Source organism: Salvelinus alpinus, chromosome 6 (assembly GCF_045679555.1).
Source record: "Salvelinus alpinus chromosome 6, SLU_Salpinus.1, whole genome shotgun sequence".
NCBI lineage: Eukaryota > Metazoa > Chordata > Actinopteri > Salmoniformes > Salmonidae > Salvelinus > Salvelinus alpinus.
The window spans coordinates 69,721,466-69,741,697 of NC_092091.1; the positions used below are offsets into that span (position 1 = coordinate 69,721,466).

Sequence of the window (20,232 nt, forward strand, 5' to 3'; positions counted from 1 at the left end):
AAGTATCAAAAGTAAATGGAACTGCTAAAATGTACTTAAGTAGTAATAGTATAAACCACTTCAAATGCTGTATATTAAGCAAACCAGACGGTACAATTTTCTTGCTTTTTTAAAATTGACAGATAACTGGGCACACTGACATTTTCAAAAAGGAAGCATTTGTGTTTAGTGAGTCTGCCAGATCAGAAGCAGTAGGGATGACAAGGGATGTTCTCTTGATGTGTGTGAATTGGACCATTTTCCTGTCAAAATGTAACAAGTACTTTTGGGTGTCACGGAAAATGTATGGAGTAAAAAGTACATAATTTTCTTTTAAAATGTAAAGTAAATGTTAAAGTACAGATACCCCCCAAAAAAACTACTTAAGTAAAAATACTTGAAAGTACTACACTGATTAATATTGCCTTAAAACAAAACAAGACAATTTCTCAGTAAAAATCAAATCAGTCATGAATATACATTTGTTCGTGGCATGCATGAACTTTGAACATCTGTGGGCGATGAGTGACCACGTGTACAATAAGTGCAAATGTATCTCTTGTCACTGATAGGCTTATTGCTGTCACGTGACTAATCCCATAACCCGGAAAGGGAATTGCATGACGTGATTTGTTGACATCGAATAGGACCTATAGTGTAACATTTGGGAAAGTGTGGATATGATTTTCTACCGACCTTTGGTGCAGTCATTTAACTTTGGATTCACATGCCGACCAATTGCAACTATTTGCTAGTATCCGGTGCTGTCATCATGCATCATAACAGTTGCATCCCGGTTTTTCTCGTTGGCTTACTATCTTTCTATGGATTTCTGAGCTGTGTGTCTTCATGTAGTAAGGAACCTGAAACACCGGACTGGCGAATGACTTTAAAAACCATTCGCAATGGGATCCATAACATTGACAAATACCTCAACGTTGCGCTGGACTTATTTGGAGGACGAGATGGACTGTGTCTCTATGAATGCAGCGATGGTAAGGTCTCTCAGGCCACACACACAGTCAATACTTGTTGGTAATGGAAATAAAACATGGCCATAACTACTTTGCTTATTATGCAGACAAGCCATTTATTAAAAAGCTCAGTTGAAAGTGATTCTGTTCCACAAACAAAGCAGATAAGCACCACTGTAGCTATCTTGAGTTGTAAACCATTAAACTGGTACAGTGCCACCCCCAACACACTCTGTAGTCTCTCTGAACAGGTTGTCTCTCAACAAGACTAAAGAAGAACTCTGAACACCTCTACCTTTGCTCTTTCCTTGCAGGTTACAAACCAGAACCCCGGCCTGGTTACAAACCAACCCCACCCAATGGATGTGGGTCACCCCTGTTCGGATTCCAGGTGAGCTAGTGTCATGTATGACTTTGATCTATAGCAGTGGTCTTCCCTATTAGTCCTGTGGGGGGCGCAGTGTGTGCAGACTGTTGTCCCAGTCCAGCACTAACCCACCTGATTTAGCAACTCATGGTTTTTTATGATTAGCAGAGACCTGTGTTTCAGACAGTGAAGCCTGCACACACTATAGTGTATTGCTATAGCGGCGGCTCTTCAGGACCAGTAACGAAGACCCCTCCCCCTCCCCCCACACACACAAAAAATAGTTACCTTTATTGTCACATACCCGGATATGTGCAGTGAAATGTGTTGTTTTACAGGGTCAGCCATAGTAGTGCGGCTACCCTGTACGGCGACCACTGTTTATTGGAATGTTATTACACCTGTCATATTATATATTGCATTGAATATTTGTGAGCATTGATCTAATGGTCAACTCTTTTGTCTACTCTACAGTTTGACATCGGCATCCCGTCCTTGACCAAGTGCTGTAACCAGCACGACCGTTGCTATGACACCTGTAACCGTGATAAACACGACTGTGACGATGAGTTCCAGGAATGCCTGGAGACCATCTGTAGGAGATTACAGAAGATGTTGGGACTGGCCCAGAGTGTCCAAGGTAAGATGGCAACTGGGTTGTGTTCATTAGGGCATGCAACAGAAAACGTTTTACAACGGAACACGACAATGAGTGTTTCTTATTGTAGTTCCATCCTGTTTCAGTCTGTTTTCTTCCATGTGATGCCTAATGAACACCACCCTGATTTATGTATTGACAAGCTCCCAGTGTTGAACACAGAGCAGGACTTGACTCAAGCATTCCTCACAGTTATTTCAATAATGTGTCCACCATCTTGTAGCCTAGTTAAATCATACTGAATGCCGTGCTCACCATTGTCAATTGTTTCACTTCTCTGGTGAGTTCAGCATTCAGTCTGGTTTAACCAGTCTAACAATCTTGCTGGTGGGGAAGATCATACAACTCATCCATATTAGGGCAAGCAACACAAAAATGGTGGTTCAAGTCCTGAATGCTGATTGGCTGAAAGCCGTGGTATATCATACCGTATACCACGGGTATGAAAAAACATTGTATTTTTACTGCACCTATTAAGTTGGTAACCAGTTTATAATAGCAATAAGTCACCTTGGGGGTTTGTGGTATATGGCCAATATACCACGGCTAAAGGCTGCATCCAGACACTCTGTGTTGCGACGTGCATAAGAACAGCCCTTAGCCGTGGTATATTGGCCATATACCACACCCCCTCGTGCCATATTGCTTAATTATAGTACTGCAATGTTGAGGGAGCTATCACAAGCATTTCACTGCACCTTTTATACCTGCTGTAAACTGTGCACGTGACAAATAACATTTTATATTGATAAATTTTTCTGTGTGTTTCATATGTCTGTATAACATGATCAACTCGTGTTTCCATGTCTCTATCTATACAGCGTGTGAGAATACTGTGACCCTGCTGTTTGAGGCTGTCATGCACATGGGGTGTAAACCTTACATGGACAGCCAGAGAGACTCCTGCATATGCAAATTTGAAGTCAAGAGGGATCTATGAGCTGCCATCCAGAGGGGATTCTGGAATAGTCAAGCCACCAGAGAAACATTGAAGTAAATAGTGTACCTCGGGATAGAGCTGTGGAAGTTTCCATTGATAACAATGTGCTACGCCTTGTGAAGGTGCCTGGATGTGCTCTCAATGAATGAGCGTTGGGTGATCTGAGTTTTAAAATTGCTATTTGATAATTTTGTAGAATTGTTCTCCTATGCAAAGGTTGTTTAGTGGTTGTTGTCATGTATGTCATTTGTTTGTTCTGCCACACATATATATGAAGTAGCAATTAAGAGAGAATATGAATGTTTATAAAAGGTAAGAAGACATTGAAAGACAAATGTATGACTACAAGCACATAATGATACAGTGATGAGGGTAATAGCTACATTATATTGCCCAGTAAGTGTATTGTTTTGGCTACTTTTTAATGATTTATATTAAATGTGTAAATAGGCTGATAAATGAATGTATACAACATGTTTACCTGTTGATGGAGTGTTGCCCCAGTGGTTATGTTGTAGTTTAATTAAATGTTTGGAAAACCCCCGCTGTTCCATGCTTTTATTTTTGTTTTGTTGTTTGAGCTTTGTTGAGCATCGCCTCATTCACAGGCATGCATACGGAAACATGCATTTTGTTTTTACAGTATCCCTCTGTATAATGTCCAAAGATGTGTGTGTATATACTGCGTTGAAAATGGGAGAGTTCGTTTTGCATGGCCCGGTGCCTCGTGTGAGGTGGAGTAAATATTTTTAGACCATTCCATTGGTCCTTCAATGAAATCTTCACTCGCCCGGGGCATCGTGCCATGCAAAACGAACTGGCCCATTGAAATAGAGTTCTGAGCGGTACTGATTAATTCAGCCCGCTTCTGCTCGCACCCTCAGCTTTTAATACCACATCCGCTGGCTTTCTATCCGACTCTCAGCCGCTACCGCAAGAACCGATCCCAAACCCAACCGAAGTCCAGCAATATTATTTTAGGCGAATGTGACGGATCTATCTCATTTGCCAGCCATGGTCGCAGCAATTTTGCGACCTATGTAAGCAATATCAAAATGCGCAAAATGAACCTAAGAAATCGTTTAAATTACAAGAGATTCTCACGTGGCCCATTATATTAGGTTATCGGTATTACTACGCTATATCAACCAATAGGCTAGAAGCAGTTTGATTAGAGCAGTTGGGACACTTGCACTTTCTCTTGAGCTACGTTTTATAGCCTCGGTTTTAGGAGTAGGACGATTTTCAGACAGTGACACACACTTTTTCTTATTATCTACTTCACTTGCTTTGGCAATGTTAACATATGTTTCCCATGCCAATAAAGCCCTTTACTTTGAATTGATCAATATATATTTCAGGGCAATGTAGTAAACTATAGCCAACTCATATTTAGGAAGTAGCCTACATTGATTGCCTTGGAAAGATAACTGCCTCGGGCTTCTCCGCCCATGCATAGGCTATATAGACTGCTTTATTTCGTATGTGTGGTTACTGAATATGAGGCAGCAAGAACGATGAGAGCGGACACTTGTACATTCTCTTGAACTACGTTTTGCATATAGGATATAGCCTACCTTTTAGGAGGATAATTTGCAGGCAGAGACAAATAAATGGGTAATTAATATTTATTGAAAATGAAAGGTTCGCTCACAATGGTAGCCTATCCGCGCGTTACGCCTTTTTATTATTGCACCTTGACTAACGTTGGTTGAGCGTCCACCACTTCTTTCCATTATCAATAACCTATTTATTTACAGAAACTGTAGTAAACTGTAGTCTAATATTTTATGTAATTTTCTTGAAAAGACGACTGCCACTTGATTCTCCTCCCACGCATAGGCAGCCTACTCTATTTCATTGAGACCAGACTATAATCTCTCGGCGACTAATTCTTGTCGGCGAGAATATGTCAATGCTGATGTAGGATTATGTGGTTATAAGCAACATTGAGGGGTTCAATTAATCTGCCCGGACGCCAGACTATGCGTGTTTTTTACTGGGTGAAAGTTCATTGCGTTTGTTTTGGAACCGGCCTGCCTCCCGGGCGTGAGACAGGTGCCCGGTTCAAAGCCCACGGAGAAATCCGCTCAAAACAAAAGTCACGTAATTAGCACGTGGAGTAAAGAGTACGGTTCTGTGTTTTCACATGTAAAAGTGATTGCTTTTGACAAAACAAGCAATATCTGCTTTCCCAATTGAAAACTAGTTTGAAAATGCAAACATATTTTCAATGGAAAAGAGATGTATGCCTGTGTATGTTTCTGGATGATGCAACATGCTGCGGCACAGACACAGACACATGCACCATGATGCGGCACGGCACAGACGACTGTTTGACTTGAAAAAGGGCACTCATCCCTTAGTGCTTTTGACAATTCACGTCAAAGGACATACACCGAGGCCCCGCGGTTCACCATTACATTTTTTTATTTAACCTCTATTTAACCAGGAAAAACCCATTGAGACACAGAGTCGCCTTTTCAAGGGATACCTGGCCGAGAAGGCAGCAACAATCAATACATTACAGAATTAAAACATACAACAATACAATACAACAATATGATCCAGCCCCCCCAAAAAACATTTACTCTCCTCTGTAACAGAGTCTCCCATCAACATTTTAAATTAATTCAGTGGCACTAACATATCTAGATGAAGTATGCATTGTAGACTATACCATGCCTCTGGTGCACAATACGAGAAGGCAGTCTTGCTTATTAATACTGCAAATGTCCTGGGGACTTTAGGTAGCCTAGTGGTTAGAGCGTTGGGCCAGTACCCGAAAGGTTGCCAGATTGAATCCCAGAGCTGACAAGGTAAAAATCTGTCGTTCTGGCCCTGAACAAGGCAGTTAACTCACTGTTCCTAGGCCGTCATTGTAAATACGAATTTGTTCTTAACTGACTTGCCTAGTTAAATACATGTTTTATTTTTAAAGAAGCAACCGCCCATCAGACCAGGTATGGTAACTGCTGGTGGTGAAGGAGACCAGACTACAGAGATGAAAAGGGAGTTTACACAAAAGGGTTTAGTAGATGAACACTTACATATAATCAATCCTCCCAGTAGTTTCTGGTTTTGTTTTTTTGTTGTTGTTTATTTGGATGAATCAGGATTGGGCAAATGCATGCATAAAGTGGCAATCAGCAGTTACATACATTTTTTTTACTTATAAATTAATGATATGCACACATTGATTCTTGAAGAATAGGCTATAATTTATAAATGCATCATGAACTGAGTTCAACTGGCATACAACATCAAAACCCCAATTATAAGCTTGTTTTACTGCAATGTTTGTAAACAAAGAAAATGTTAAACAAATAGCCTACTGCAGCCTCAAAACATGGTTTGAATTATAATGTTGATATAATGGCTGATCAGTCCTTGCATCCATAGCTCTGTCTATGATTTAGAGAGAGGTTACATTCCTCAAGCTCCATCCCTCAGCGTTTTACTGACAACGGCTTTGTTATTGTTTCGACTGCTGCTTTAACTGGTGAAGGGGTTTTCAAGCCCCTGTGTGGACGATTAACGGTTTCCACTAGATTCAACAGCCACAAAATCTAAATGGTTTGTATCGTTTAAAAAAATTATTTTTGGCCATGATAGACACTGGCTAAATTAGCGGAGGGAGGGTTTTGGCCAAGATCCATAACGAAAAAGACATTACAGACAAAATACTTTATAATTTACATAAAGTTAAAAACATTAACATGTAGTGTATGTGTGTGTGTGTGTGTGTGAATCTATCAGTTACACATACATGTCAGTACATAGACACAACGAAATTAGCGGAAGGAGGGTTTTGTCCGAGTTTCCTTTTGCGAGATTCATTCAATGAATCAGGGACATATGGATAAGGTAAATTCAGAGAAAGCTATCTAATTAGACATGTCTATATATACACTGAGTGTAAAAAACATTTTGCCCTCAGAATAGCCTCAATTCTCACAGAAAGTTCATTGTCAATTAGGCTATTCTTAGAATGTGTTTTATGTTGCCACAATTACATGGCTGCTTTTTAACAGACGGGAATCCCAGCTTTCCAACGGTGCATATTTATTTAGGATATCTACAGTGCCTTTGGAAAGGCGAAAACAACATGAATGATAGTTAGCTATATTTTACTAGCGAGATAACGGCTACAAGTTATGTTTTGAATTGGCTATCTAGTTATTATTTTATATCTGCTGCTGAAATGTCGCGCTCTCTCTTCTCCGGCAACGGCCCACTGGCACATAAACAGCACACATAGACATGCGCTGAAGTGTCATTCCAATGATGGCTGATATATAGATTTTTAAGTGATTGATAATATTTAAGTGTGCCTTCATGAACTATGTTAACAAACATTTCCATTACTTTTCATGACCTTACAACCCCTAATTTGGCAATTTGGAACAGCGCATCATGCCATTCACGCTGACGCATTTTCAATCCGCACAGTCTCGAACACTGCTAGCCTACTGTCACGCATAGAATCACAGACTAGTGGCAAATAAACTTGAACATAGCAGAATCGAGAAATGCCGATCCCGCTTTCATTCCGCTTTGATCATTTTTTTTTTTAGCTCACTGTGAATCTGGGCCGGTGATATTCTACTTGTTTTATATAGGAGCTGGTACCCAATTCAACCCCAAAATTGACGTTCCGGTACCGCGTACCAGAAAACTCGGCCACAACTAAGCACTGTTATGAAGAGTGATCAGATGAATTGCAATTAATTGCAAAGTCCCTCTTTGCCATGCAAATGAACTGAATCCCCCAAAAACATTTCCACTGCATTTTAGCCCTGCCACAAAAGGACCAGCTGACATCATGTTAGTGATTCTCTCCTTAACACAGGTGTGACGAGGACAAGGCTGGAGACCACTCTGTCATGCTGATTGAGTTCGAATAACAGACTGGAAGCTTCAAAAGGAGGGTGGTGCTTGGAATCATTGTTCTTCCTCTGTCAACCATGGCTACATGCAAGGAAACACTTGCCGCCATCATTGCTTTGCACAAAAAGGGCTTCACAGGCAAGGATATTGCTGCCAGTAAGATTGCACCTAAATCAACCATTTATCGGATTATCAAGAACTTCAAGGAGAGCGGTTCAATTGTTGTGAAGAATGCTTCAGGGCGCCCAAGAAAGTCCAGCAAGCGCCAGGACCGTCTCCTAAAGTTGATTCAGCTGCGGGATCGGGGCACTACCAGTACAGAGCTTGCTCAGGAATGGCAGCAGGCAGGTGTGAGTACATCTGCACGCACAGTGAGGCGAATACTTTTGGAGGATATCCTGGTGTCAAGAAGGGCAGCAAAGAAGCCACTTCTCTCCAGGAAAAACATCAGGGACAGACTGATATTCTGCAAAAGGTACAGGGATTGGACTGCTGAGGACTGGGGTAAAGTCATTTTTTCTGATGAACCCCCTTTCCGATTCTTTGGGGCATCCGGAAAAAAGCTTGTCCGGAGAAGAAAAGGTGAGCGCTACCATCAGTCCTGTGTCATGCCAACAGTAAAGCATCCTGAGACCATTCATGTGTGGGGTTGCTTCTCAGCCAAGGGAGTGGGCTCACTCACAATTTTGCCTAAGAACACAGCCATGAATAAAGAATGGTACCAACACATCCTCCGAGAGCAACTTCTCCCAACCATCCAGGAACAGTTTGGTGACGAACAATGCCTTTTCCAGCATGATGGAGCACGTTGCCACAAGGCAAAAGTGATAACTAAGTGGTTTGGGGAACAAAACATAGATATTTTGGGTCCATGACCAGGAAACTCCCCAGACCTTAATCCCATTGAGAACTTGTGGTCTTTCCTCAAGAGGCGGGTGGACAAACAAAAACCCACAAATTCTGACAAACTCCAAGCATTGATTATGCAAGAATGGGCTGCCATCAGTCAGGATGTGGCCCAGAAGTTAATTGACAGCATGCCAGGGCAGATTGCAGAGGTCTTGAAAAAGAAGGGTCAAAACTGCAAGTATTGACTATTTGCATCAACTTCATGTAATTGTCAATAAAAGCCTTTGACACTTATGAAATGCTTATAATTATATTTCAGTATTCCATAGTAACATCTGACAAAAATATCTAAAGACAAGCAGCAAACTTTGTGGAAATTAATATTTGTGTCATCCTCAAAACTTTTGGCCACGACTGTATATTCATGCAGTAAGGAACCTGAACCAGAAACACCGGACTGGCGAATTACTTTAAAAACCATTCGCAATGGAATCCATAACATTGACAAATACCTCAATAAGATCTATAACATTAAAAAAGAACTCAACGTGGCTCCGGACTTACTTGGAGGACACGATGGAATGTGTCACTACGAATGCATTGATGGTAAAGTCTCTCCCTCGAGCTGCCTCGAGCTGCCTCGAGCTGCACACACACACACACACACACACACACACACACACACACACACACACACACACACACACACACACACACACACACACACACACACACACACACACACACACACACACACACACACACACACACACACACACACAGATTACAGAAGATGTTGGACTGGCCCAGAGTGTCCAAGGTAAGATGGCAACTGGGTTGTGTTCATTAGGGCATGCAACAGAAAACGTTTTACAACGGAACACAACAATTAGTGTTTCTTATTGTAGTTCCTGCCAGTTTCAGTCTGTTTTCTTCCATCCTGTGTCAGTCTGTTTTCTTCCATGTGTTGCCTAATGAACACCACCCTGATTCATGTATTGACATGCTCCCAGTGTTGAACACAGAGCAGGACTTGACTCAAGCATTCCTCACAGTTAATTCAATAATGTGTCCACCATCTTGTAGCCTGGTTAAATCATACTGAACCCTGCACTCACCATTGTCAATTGTTTCACTTCTCTGGTGAGTTCAGCATTCAGTCAGGTTTAACCAGGCTAACAATCTTGCTGGTGGGGAAGAACATACAACTCATCCATATTGCTATGTGTATTACCTCTTCTATTACTTGTCATTTTTTTTATTTGACTCTTATTATTGATATTGATGCCGGGGCGGGGCGGGGCGGGGCGGGGCGGGGCGTGGCAGCAGGTAGTCTAGTGGACTTGCAACCAAAAGGTTGCAAGATCGAATCCCAGAGCTGACAAGGTAAAAATCTGTTGTTCTGCCCCTGAACAAGGCAGTTAACCCACTGTTCCTAGGCCATCATTGAAAATACGAATTTGTTCTTAACTGACTTGCCTAGTTTAATAAAGGTAAAAAATTAATTGATGATTGAGTATAGAACTTCAATGTCAAGGGAGCCAGTGTAACCAATGTGAAATGGCTAGCTAGTTAACAGGGTGCGCGCTAATAGCGTTTCGGTGACGTCACTCACTCTGACACCTTGAAGTAGTTGCTCTGCAAGCGCGCCGCGGATTTTGTGAAGCGATGTGTAACGATGCTTCGAGGGTGGCTGTTGTCAATGTGTGCAGAGGGTCCCTGGTTCAAGCCCAGGAAGGGGCGAGGAGAGGGACGGAAGCTATACTGTTACATTGGTGCCGTGACCCGGATCACTGGTTGCTGCGGAAAAGGAGGAGATCAAAAGGGGAGTGAGTGTAACCGATGTGAATTGGCTAGCGGGGTGCGCGCTAATAGTGTTTCAATGGGAGACGTCACTCGCTCTGAAACCTTGAAGTAGTTGTTCCCCTTGCTCTGCAAGGGCCTCAGCTTTTGTGAAGCGATGGGTAACGATGCTTTGAGGGTGGCTTTTGTTGACGTGTGCAGAGGGTCCCTGGTTCGAGCCCAGGAAGGGGAGAGGGACAGAAGCTATACTGTTACACCAGCACACAAGCATTTCACTGCAACTTTTATACCATGACAAATAACATTCGATTGTTATTCATTTTCTGTGTGTCTGTATAACATGATCTGCTCGTGTTTTCAGAGTGTGAACAATACTGCAACCCTGCTGTTTAATGCTGTCATGTGCATGACACGGAACCCAAACCGGCTGCGCACGTGCGCCATCGTGCGCTATCATGCATAAATGTATTTTGCCCCCCCAGACCAAACGCGATCACGACACGCAGGTTAAAATATCAAAACAAGGGCCTCCCGGGTGGCGCAGTGGTCTAGGGCACTGTATCGCAGCGAGACTCTGGGTTCGCGCCCAGGCTCTGTCGCAGCCGGCCGCGACCGGGAGGTCTGTGGGGCAACGCACAATTGGCCTAGCGTCGTCCGGGTTAGGGAGGGTTTGGCCGGTAGGGATATCCTTGTCTCATCGCGCACCAGCTACTCCTGTGGCGGGCCGGGCGCAGTGCGCGCTAACCAAGGTAGCCAGGTGCACGGTGTTTCCTCCGACACATTGGTGCGGCTGGCTTCCGGGTTGGAGGCACGCTGTGTTAAGAAGCAGTGCGGCTTGGTTGGGTTGTGTTTTGGAGGACGCATGGCTTTCGACCTTCGTCTCTTCCAAGCCCGTACGGGAGTTGTAGCGATGAGACAAGATAGTAATTACTAACAATATATATATATATATAAAAACAAACTCTGAACCAATTACATTAATTTGGGGACAGGTTGAAAACATTAAACATGTATGGCAATTTAGCTAGCTAGTTTGCACCTGCTAGCTGACGTTAATTTGTCCTATTTAGCTAGCTTGCTGTTGCTAGCTAATTTGTCCTGGGATATAAACATTGAGTTATTATTTTACCTGAAATGCACAAGGACATCTACCTCGACGAATTAATCCACACATAAAACGGCCAACTGAATCATTTCTAGTCATCGCTCCTCCTTCCAGGCTTTTTCATCTTTGAATTTATATGGTGATCCATCTAAACTTTTATTGTATTACCACGACAACCGGCAACAAAGTTTGTCTTTCAGTCACCCACGTGGGTATAACCAATGAGGAGATGGCACGTGGGTACCTGCTTCTATAAACCAATGAGGAGATGACTTTCATTGTAGGAACGACTTCTATTTTAGCCCTTGGTGTCGCAGACGCTCATTGGCGTGCGCAAGCAGTGTGGGTGCAATAATTGAATAACATGGATTTCTAAATTTATTTTGCGACGCTCGCGCACGCGACGTGTCCGGTCTGGTCAGCATGTGAGGTGTAAACCCTACATTGACAGCCAGTGAGACTCCTACAGTGCACAAGTAGCTGACATTTGACGTTTGTTGAGCTTGCCTCATTCACAGGCATACGCAAACATGTATTTTGTTTTTACAGTATCCCTCTGCATAATGTCACACCCTGAAACATGTTTTATATTATACTGAACAAAAATATAAGTCGATACCAGTCACCTCCAACGTCGTTTTAGAGAATGTGACATTATGTCCAACCAGCCTCACAATCGCAGACCACGTGTAACCACGCCAACCCAGGACCTCCACATCTGGTTTCTTCACCTGAGGGGTCGTCTGAGACCAGCCACCCGGACAGGAGGAATATTTCTGTCTATAATAAAGCCCTTTTGTGGGGAAAAAGTCAGTCTCAATGGCTGTGCCCCTGCCCAGTCATATAAAATCCATAGATCAGGGCCTAATTTATTTATTTTAATTCACTGATTTGCTTATATGTACTGTAACTCAGCAAAATCGTTTAAATTGCTGCATGTTGCGTTTATATTTTTGTTGAGTATATATTTGACTCTGTTATACGGTTCTCAGTGGCTACAATGTGGCATTATACGGAAGTTGTAACGAGCAACGCTTGACTGCCATGCCCAGTTGCCAATTGTATCCAGTTTTTGAGTAGATGCGCCAATCAGCTTAAAGGGGCGGGACGGGTCATTCTCCTTCAGTGTTAGTAAAGCCGATACATTTTACACATTTTGTGTACACATTGAAAGGAGAGTAGACAGCAACCATGTCGTGTCCAGGGAATAAAGACACCAAAGGTAAGAAAAAGTCATATTTTGAAGTCATACAATACTATATGTATGTCGTGGTATTAGTAGTCTTGAAGTTTAATGTAATGTTGTGATCACGGAAATCATATAAGACAAATATGAAAGAAGAACTCTCAGAAGACATTTCGGACCCTCCCTGGGAAAGGAAAGTAAACAAAATAATAATAAATCACTTGCTGAATGATGTCATGAATTTCACAATTTCCCCTCCATTTACCTCGCTTATCTTTCATTGTTCTAATACGTTTATAAGGTGTATGTACCGCATTGTGTGTCTGTTTGTACTGTTGTTACAGTAGCCAAGGTTGTTGTTCACCGTCAGATTAATCGCGTCCGGAGACTCTACGCAATAGCCTGGGGACTAGGTTACTGACAGATGAGCACAGACCAGATTTTATATCAGGTGTTAAGTCAATGTTATCAGTGTACAGACTTATTTCACAGGTCTGTGAAATCTTACTGTATTGTCTCATGTGGGATTTTCGTCTCTTCCAATTCACAGGAAGCTTGGAAAAAGACAGCAAAACTTCACATAGGACAGGTGAGTATGTACGGGCGATGTCAGGTTAGGTAGGTCTAGGTGCTGAATGCTTGTTGAGACATATGCAGATGTACATTTAAAACCAAAACAGAAAGACTGTTTGAGGTACTGTTTTAACGAAACTACCTTATCTCATGAAATGTCCTTTTACGAGACTCAAAGTACACGCTAATTATGTAATGGTTAACACAAACCTGTAGTTATTTCTCCGTTTGGCGTTTGCACTAAGCAATCACCTGAATCAAAAGCAGTATACCCTCCTCGTGTGCTCTCAATAATAACCTTAACACAAGGAACATGAGGAAATGGAGTGGCAGACTTTTCCCTTTTTCCCTGACCTCATTTGGAAGAATTGTCCAAATCCTGCTTCACCCCACACCTGCAACAGCAGCACAAGTAAAGAGCATGTGAGATAGGAGAGCATTGTCACTTTTTACTACTGGTCTTAACACCTGTATCCAGCCTATTGAAAACCACCAGGACTGGGTGCTTATTGAACAATGGCTGCTTGACCCTGGAGTTATAGCCGAGGCTACTAATTCACAAACCTGTTTGCAGAGCTTAACAATAGACCCCCCCAAATAAATCTGATCCCAAAAGCTTTGGAGAGAATTTGCATCGAACCTGCCAAGTGTTGAGATATCAGAAAGCTGTAAAACCACATTAGAGGGCTTTGAGAAGTCATAAAATAAATATTCATGCAAATTGTCATACCTGTTCAGATTGTATGTTCCTTTCTCGTTATCAGGTCCTAGTGAGAACCTTACAGAAACAGATGGGTATTTCTGCAGGTAACTATTAGTAATAATATGACTCATTACATTGTTATAAATGACTTGGATGTAATGAACACGTGGTTGAAATAAGTTCAAGTACGTTGACAGTTGAAGTGAACAGATAGTTTAGTGCAACAGATTACTTGTGGTAACAGATAAGAAATCGACACCGTCTCTCGTTCAGCTACACCCATTATGGCATAACAAGGTATTGGTATTTACAGTGTTTTTCTTTCAGCAGTTCTTTCTCTATGGACCCTGCGGACGAGTATAAGATGAACCACAAGCGGCGAGGCCTGGCTCTCATCTTCAACCAGGAACACTTCTTCTGGCATCTGAGGATGCCCCCCCGCAACGGGACCAATGCTGACCGCTCCAACCTGGTCAAAAGGTATACATGGCATCAGATATGACCGTGCTTCATAACTCCCTATAGACCGGTTCAGTCAACTGTAGTGCTGATGTTTAAAATGTTCATGCCTAACCATGTTTGACACTTGATTTTCTGATTCAGATTTGAGGACTTGAACTTTGAAGTGCAGGCCTTTGATAATCTGAAGGTGGAGGACGTTCTGGATAAAATCAGTCAGGGTAAGCAGCACTTCAAGTCATTCGATACCACCTCAAAAAATCCGCTTAACACAGATACTGTATCAGTCACAGTCAGTATTATACTTCAGAATAGTAAATTATACATGTCTGATACTCTATAGCGGCTGAGGCCAACCATGCTGATGCAGACTGCTTCGTGTGCGTCTTTCTGAGCCACGGAGAGAACGACCACGTCTATGCTTACGACGACAAGATCGCTATCCAGGACATCACTGCCCTGTTCAAAGGAGACAAGTGTAAGAGCCTGGTGGGCAAGCCCAAGATCTTCATACTACAGGTAAGCGGTCAGATGATGAGATGCCTTTGAATAGATCAATTTTAGATGAAACCTTTGACATTTAGTACTGTTGACTCATAGACCTATAGACCATATCTGATGTTTGGGGGCCGGTGAAGGCATATCTTCCTCAGACACAATACTATTATTTGTAATTCTATTTGTAAACATTTGATCCACATAACCAACAAATATTTTCTGCTAAATATATGTATTTTTCTATATAACACCTCCATCAAATTGACATTTTGACTCTTTACGGTTTCTGATTTGATTGACACCGACAGGCGTGCCGTGGGGACAAGCATGACGATCCAGTGACCCCCATGGACGTGGTGGACAGCGAAGTGCAGACCAACGAGGTGGTGGTGGACGCTGGGGTGGTCTACACCCTCCCTGCTGGCGCGGACTTCATCATGTGTTACTCTGTGGCTGAAGGTGAGGAACACATGGCACAGCTGATAGTCCATTACAGAAAACAAGAAGAAATACTGTAAACCTAGTGGTCGTAAATGAGGATAGATGCATAGATACAGTGATACATGGAGAATAAAGACAACTTCATTATTTTAATTCCTTATCAACAGACTCACAGTTACTATTTTGTACCCAACTCCTTCTTACTGTGACTTGTATACAGTTATGCTGTTTAGACAACATCCTAAATAACGGTATCCCTGTGTTATTGTAATGGTATTTGATCACTTGATTATCCTTTGCTTCTCACTTGGATTAATGGAATACAGATCTAACTGCCATACTCGTTCCCGGTCTCCCTGTGCAGGCTACTATTCCCACCGCGAGCCGATCAACGGCTCCTGGTACATCCAGGACCTGTGTGGGGCCATGCGGAAGTTCGGGGATTCCCTGGAGTTCACGGAGCTCCTGACCCTGGTCAACAGGAAGGTGTCCATGAGGAGCGTCGGGAATTGTACCGACCGGACCGCCATCGGGAAGAAACAGGTCCCCTGCTTTGCTTCCATGCTCACCAGGAAGCTCTACTTCCGAGCCAAGAAGCAGTAAGGTTTCCATCCACCGGGCAGCTACTACGTCATTCCTGAATCCTGCTGTAGTTGTTTTGAATGGTCTTTGGGAGAAAGGTGGTCCTTGACTATAATGTCTGGTGGTTCTTTTTGTTAAACGTTTGTCTATATTATTTCGATGTTTGTCTTGAGGACCATGAAATACACTTTATCAAGCTGTGCATATTCCCTTTATTCTAATCTTCTTTCCTATGAAACCAAATGGAGATCATGTCATTTGCTGACGATTTTTGATGCTGTTTTATTTTAACATTCTGTGGTGGCAAAGCTGACCTAAAACAAAGCATGTACTATACTGGTGAAACCTGCTTGGCTGCTCGGCTTCAGGCTTTCCTTGTTGGTGTTGACAGAGGTCATGGAATGTACCTGCAGGGCAGGTAAAAGAGTGACATGAGAATAGTAATTGAGCATTAACATTTCAAATGACTTTATTCTCAGTCTGTTTGTGGATAGCTATTGGTTAAGAGGGGATTCTCAGTCAGTAAAGGATTTTGCATCACCAGTCCCTTTAGGCCTTTCTCGAGAGAATACTGCTAATTCTTAGCATTGAGTAATGGTTCCCTGGGCTTGATTTGTTTACATCAACTATCTGTGTCAAATATACAAAGAAATGTGCACATTGTTTGAAGGAGGCCGTGGCTCTGGGGCTAAATCCCTACCTTGCATCCAAAAGGTGTGGCTTTGATCCTTATCTCTTGTGCAAGTTTCTGTAACTGTCGTTGTCCGACATAGGAAGAAAAGTGCCGATTGGGTTAAAGAGTGGGTGGCTCTGGGGTTAAATCCCTGGCTTGCAGCCAAGAGGATATGGGTTCAGTTCTTATCTCTTGTGCTTTAGTCTACTGCACATTTACGCAAATGTCAAAATTAAGTGTTTGTAGTGTGAAGGAGTCTGTGGCTCTGGATCTCACCCAAATAGCACAGGGTTGTAGGTTTGGACCTACTGCAGGACTCGAGCATGGTTGTGTGGACAACGGGCTCTGCTGCAGAGCGAGTTAAGGCCACTAGAAGTGGTTGCCACATCAAGATGGCTGGAGAATGGTGGCGTTGGTCCTAAGTATGCATTAAGCAGGGGATGTTAATCCTGGGGTCCCCTGCCATGGTTCCTGAACACTAACCAGCAGTGGTTATGGGAAAATCCCTGGGAAATAGTAGACACTTAGTATCTCTCTTGAAATACAGGCATCTACTTTTTTCAGGGGTTTTTCTCCATAACAACTGCTGGTTACAGGGATGTGAACCCCAGGTATTAACCCCCATCAGTCCTCCAACCACATACCACATCTGTGCCACCGATTGCTTCACACATATTCATATGATTGACATGGACATTGGGGAAACGTACACTAAATCACAAGAGTAGAGGATTGAACCCACAACATCTTGGTTGCTGAGATTTAACCCCAAATCCTTCACACTTGAAGCGCTTCTCTTTGTATATGTTAGACATCGACAGTCACAGAAACTGTCAATAAAGCACAAGATATATGGATTAAACCCACACCCTCCAACCTCTTAAGGCAGGGACCAAACCCCTTACCCACTTCCCCATCTGGTCCTCTGTAGTAGACAAGATGAAAAGACAATGATGTGCCTCAATATGTTGCCTCCCCACTTCGACCTCTGAGCTTGCTGTGTCAAAAAGGGAATTTGTGTTTCTGTTTGTACTTGGATGTGCTTAGCCTTTACAACACAAATGTAGTTTTCCATGTTTTGAAAGCGGCAGGCTAAACGTGAACAAACAACTCCAATATGGAAAGTACCTCAGGGAGTCAAGTGTCTAGTGTTTCAAAGACGTTCAGTAAACACTGCAAGTTTGGTCACATGACCTGCTGTACTACTACTGACTCAGGAAAACCAAAGAAGTCATATACATTGTTTACTGCCACTATGGTAGTGCCTTTGTTTGGTAATTCAAATCAATGGCCTTTTAAATAACAGCTTTTTACCACTATTCTTTGTTTATTGAGGGTATTTGACAGCTGTTTTCATCCCCCCTTGGTACTGTTAATCTTTTTAAATAGCATTTTATATAGCTCAGATAAGACAACTCAGGGTACCAATCAACCGACCATCTCATGTTTAAAAAATAAAGAAATCATTGTTAGTCACTTGGAGATATTTACTAAAGCAATGACAATGCACAAGGTATTACTCATTTGTATGTGAACCTGAGTGCTGGACACCAATTCATGTTTCTATTTCTGAAGTGTACAAGAAAATGAGGACCGTTTTAGTCTCCATGGGCGAATACAAGGAACCACTGCTTAGTAAGCGTATTGTACTTTTCTTGTTATGTGGTCCACCAGGGAAATTTGTCTCTGACCTTTTGGGAGATTGGCGTTTGTGCTAATAGCATTTGCACTACTAGAATTTGGAGAGGTGTGTGGGGCTCCTATAGAATTAGAATCTCTCATTTATAAAATGACAGTTGTAAAACTGTTGAAATATGTTTGGGGTTTTGATGATTGAAACAAGTCTGAATTGAGGTGCAATAAAATATTGAAATGTAATTTGTGCTCAGTCTCAGTTCTCTTAATCTTTAAACATTCAGAACAGATCATCTCATTATATACACGTCATCACTATTCAGAACTTTGCTCTTCTATAGAAATGAAACTAGCTACTATATTGAATTCCTGCAACAGCCAGGAATGCAGAGAAAATATGATTAGTATTCAGGAAGATGGTTTCTCATATGACATTTATTACTATACCTCTATTACCACAAATGACTTCCAACATTGTAAACGGTGTAAACCAAAACTCTAAAATGATCTGTGAGGTTAGTAAGAAAAAGGCATCGTTATCAAAATAAATGGGAAGAAATGCTGCTGCTCAGTAGTCCTTCAGTTTGACGTGGTGTGTGTGTGTGTGGTGTGTGTGTGTGTGTGTGTGGTGTGTGTGTGTGTGTGGTGTTGCTCTTCATGGCTGGCTCTGGATCTGTTCTACAGGGAGCTGAAGTTGGGTTGGATTCCTTAGACGTCTCAAATCTTCTTCCACCTCACACACACACACACACACACACACACACACACACACACACACACACACACACACACACACACACACACACACACACACACACACACACACACACACACAATCAGCAGAAGCCCCTTATAGACTGAATACATCAGTGGAAAGTCCAATAAGCAGTGAGCAGAAATTCTGCAGTGCTTTGTATAAGTAAGTATAGCAACATACCGAAGCCAACTCCTCTCTCAGATCATTGTACTTCTGCACGTTGAAGCGCTCCTTCTTGGCTCCCTTGTGGAAGTAATACAGGAACTGCCTGTCTTTGGCGTCTGGATAGACATAATCCTACAGAGCAAAACAACCATGATCCATCTGGTGCAGACTAACGTATGTGTATCACTTCTGCTCATAGTTATCTGGGTTTAAATTCTAACTTGAGATAACTGTGTGAACCTCTGTGTAAATCATGCACTGATGTCATTAGGAGATATGATCAGAATACAGGTGATGCACCTAGAAGCGTAACAGGAATGTTGGTGTGTATCAGCCTCCTTGTTGTGGCACGGATGTACACAGTTTGTACTGTACTTTATAAGATAGAACTCACAAAATAATATGGACGCAGGACACAGGTGCTGTGGGACCAACTGGAAGGTTCAGACCATGTCGTGTCATCAAGACCTAGGTGAAACGTCTTCAATACAGTGCATGCTATACACATTGCAGCCACAGGAGGGCAGACATACGCGGAGATTTCTCTGTTACATTAATTTGATTGCATCTACCATTGACGTCAATGCAGAGGCTTGAGCTGCACACAGTTATCTGAAGTTTGAGCTGCACACAGTTATCTGAAGTTTGAGCTGCACACAGTTATCTGAAGTTTGAGCTGCACACAGTTATCTGAAGTTTGAGCTGCACACAGTTATCTGAAGTTAGAATTCAACCCTGATAATTACTGTCTTCATACTGTACAGCATATGGCAATGGAGGAGTAGGTCACATAATGGGAACTTGACTACTCCAAGTTGTTGTAAGGAGACCAGGTGTGACTGAAATGAAAATGAAAGCCTCTTGTTCAAGTGCCCTGTAGTGACAGTACTCTTTGTGTACACAAGGGGGAGACACTGTCTTGACTACTTGTATTGAGACCGTGCTGGACATGGGTCCTGCTATCCTGCTTGGTGAGGACATAGCAGGGCTAGGCT

At 42.5% G+C, this 20,232-nt stretch overlaps 3 protein-coding genes across 5 annotated transcripts in view; 2 read left to right on the top strand and 1 right to left on the bottom strand.

Annotated features, from left to right (window-relative positions):
- Positions 1-549: 549 nt before the first annotated feature.
- pla2g12a (phospholipase A2, group XIIA) lies at positions 550-3,459 on the top strand. The gene is made up of 4 exons (XM_071407661.1): positions 550-974; positions 1,268-1,344; positions 1,795-1,960; positions 2,800-3,459. The coding sequence occupies exons 1-4, from the start codon at positions 707-709 to the stop codon at positions 2,916-2,918; spliced, it is 630 nt and encodes a 209-aa protein (XP_071263762.1). The 5' UTR covers positions 550-706; the 3' UTR covers positions 2,919-3,459.
- A 9,215-nt stretch (positions 3,460-12,674) lies between these two features.
- LOC139579216 (caspase-6-like) lies at positions 12,675-18,558 on the top strand. Of its 2 annotated transcripts, none has more exons than XM_071407665.1 (8): positions 12,675-12,787; positions 13,302-13,340; positions 14,089-14,131; positions 14,355-14,507; positions 14,631-14,707; positions 14,830-15,005; positions 15,293-15,443; positions 15,790-18,558. In XM_071407665.1, exons 1-8 carry the CDS (start codon positions 12,757-12,759, stop codon positions 16,026-16,028), a joined length of 909 nt encoding a protein of 302 aa, XP_071263766.1. In that variant the 5' UTR covers positions 12,675-12,756; the 3' UTR covers positions 16,029-18,558. The 2 variants fall into 2 exon arrangements, with proteins under 2 accessions (XP_071263766.1, XP_071263767.1); XM_071407666.1 differs by having other exon boundaries at positions 14,358-14,507.
- A 174-nt stretch (positions 18,559-18,732) lies between these two features.
- The window catches only part of LOC139579215 (calcium uniporter protein, mitochondrial-like), a 31,190-nt gene continuing 29,690 nt past the window's right edge, over positions 18,733-20,232 (bottom strand). The window contains exons 7-9 of one of the 2 annotated variants that reach the window (XM_071407664.1): positions 19,253-19,369; positions 18,958-19,048; positions 18,733-18,904 (exon numbers count right to left, since the gene is read on the bottom strand). In XM_071407664.1, coding sequence (XP_071263765.1) covers positions 18,971-19,048; positions 19,253-19,369 — 195 coding nt within the window. In that variant the 3' untranslated portion in view covers positions 18,733-18,904; positions 18,958-18,970. Of the gene's footprint in view, positions 19,049-19,252; positions 19,370-20,232 lie in introns of both variants that reach the window. The other variant, XM_071407663.1, reaches the window with a different exon arrangement.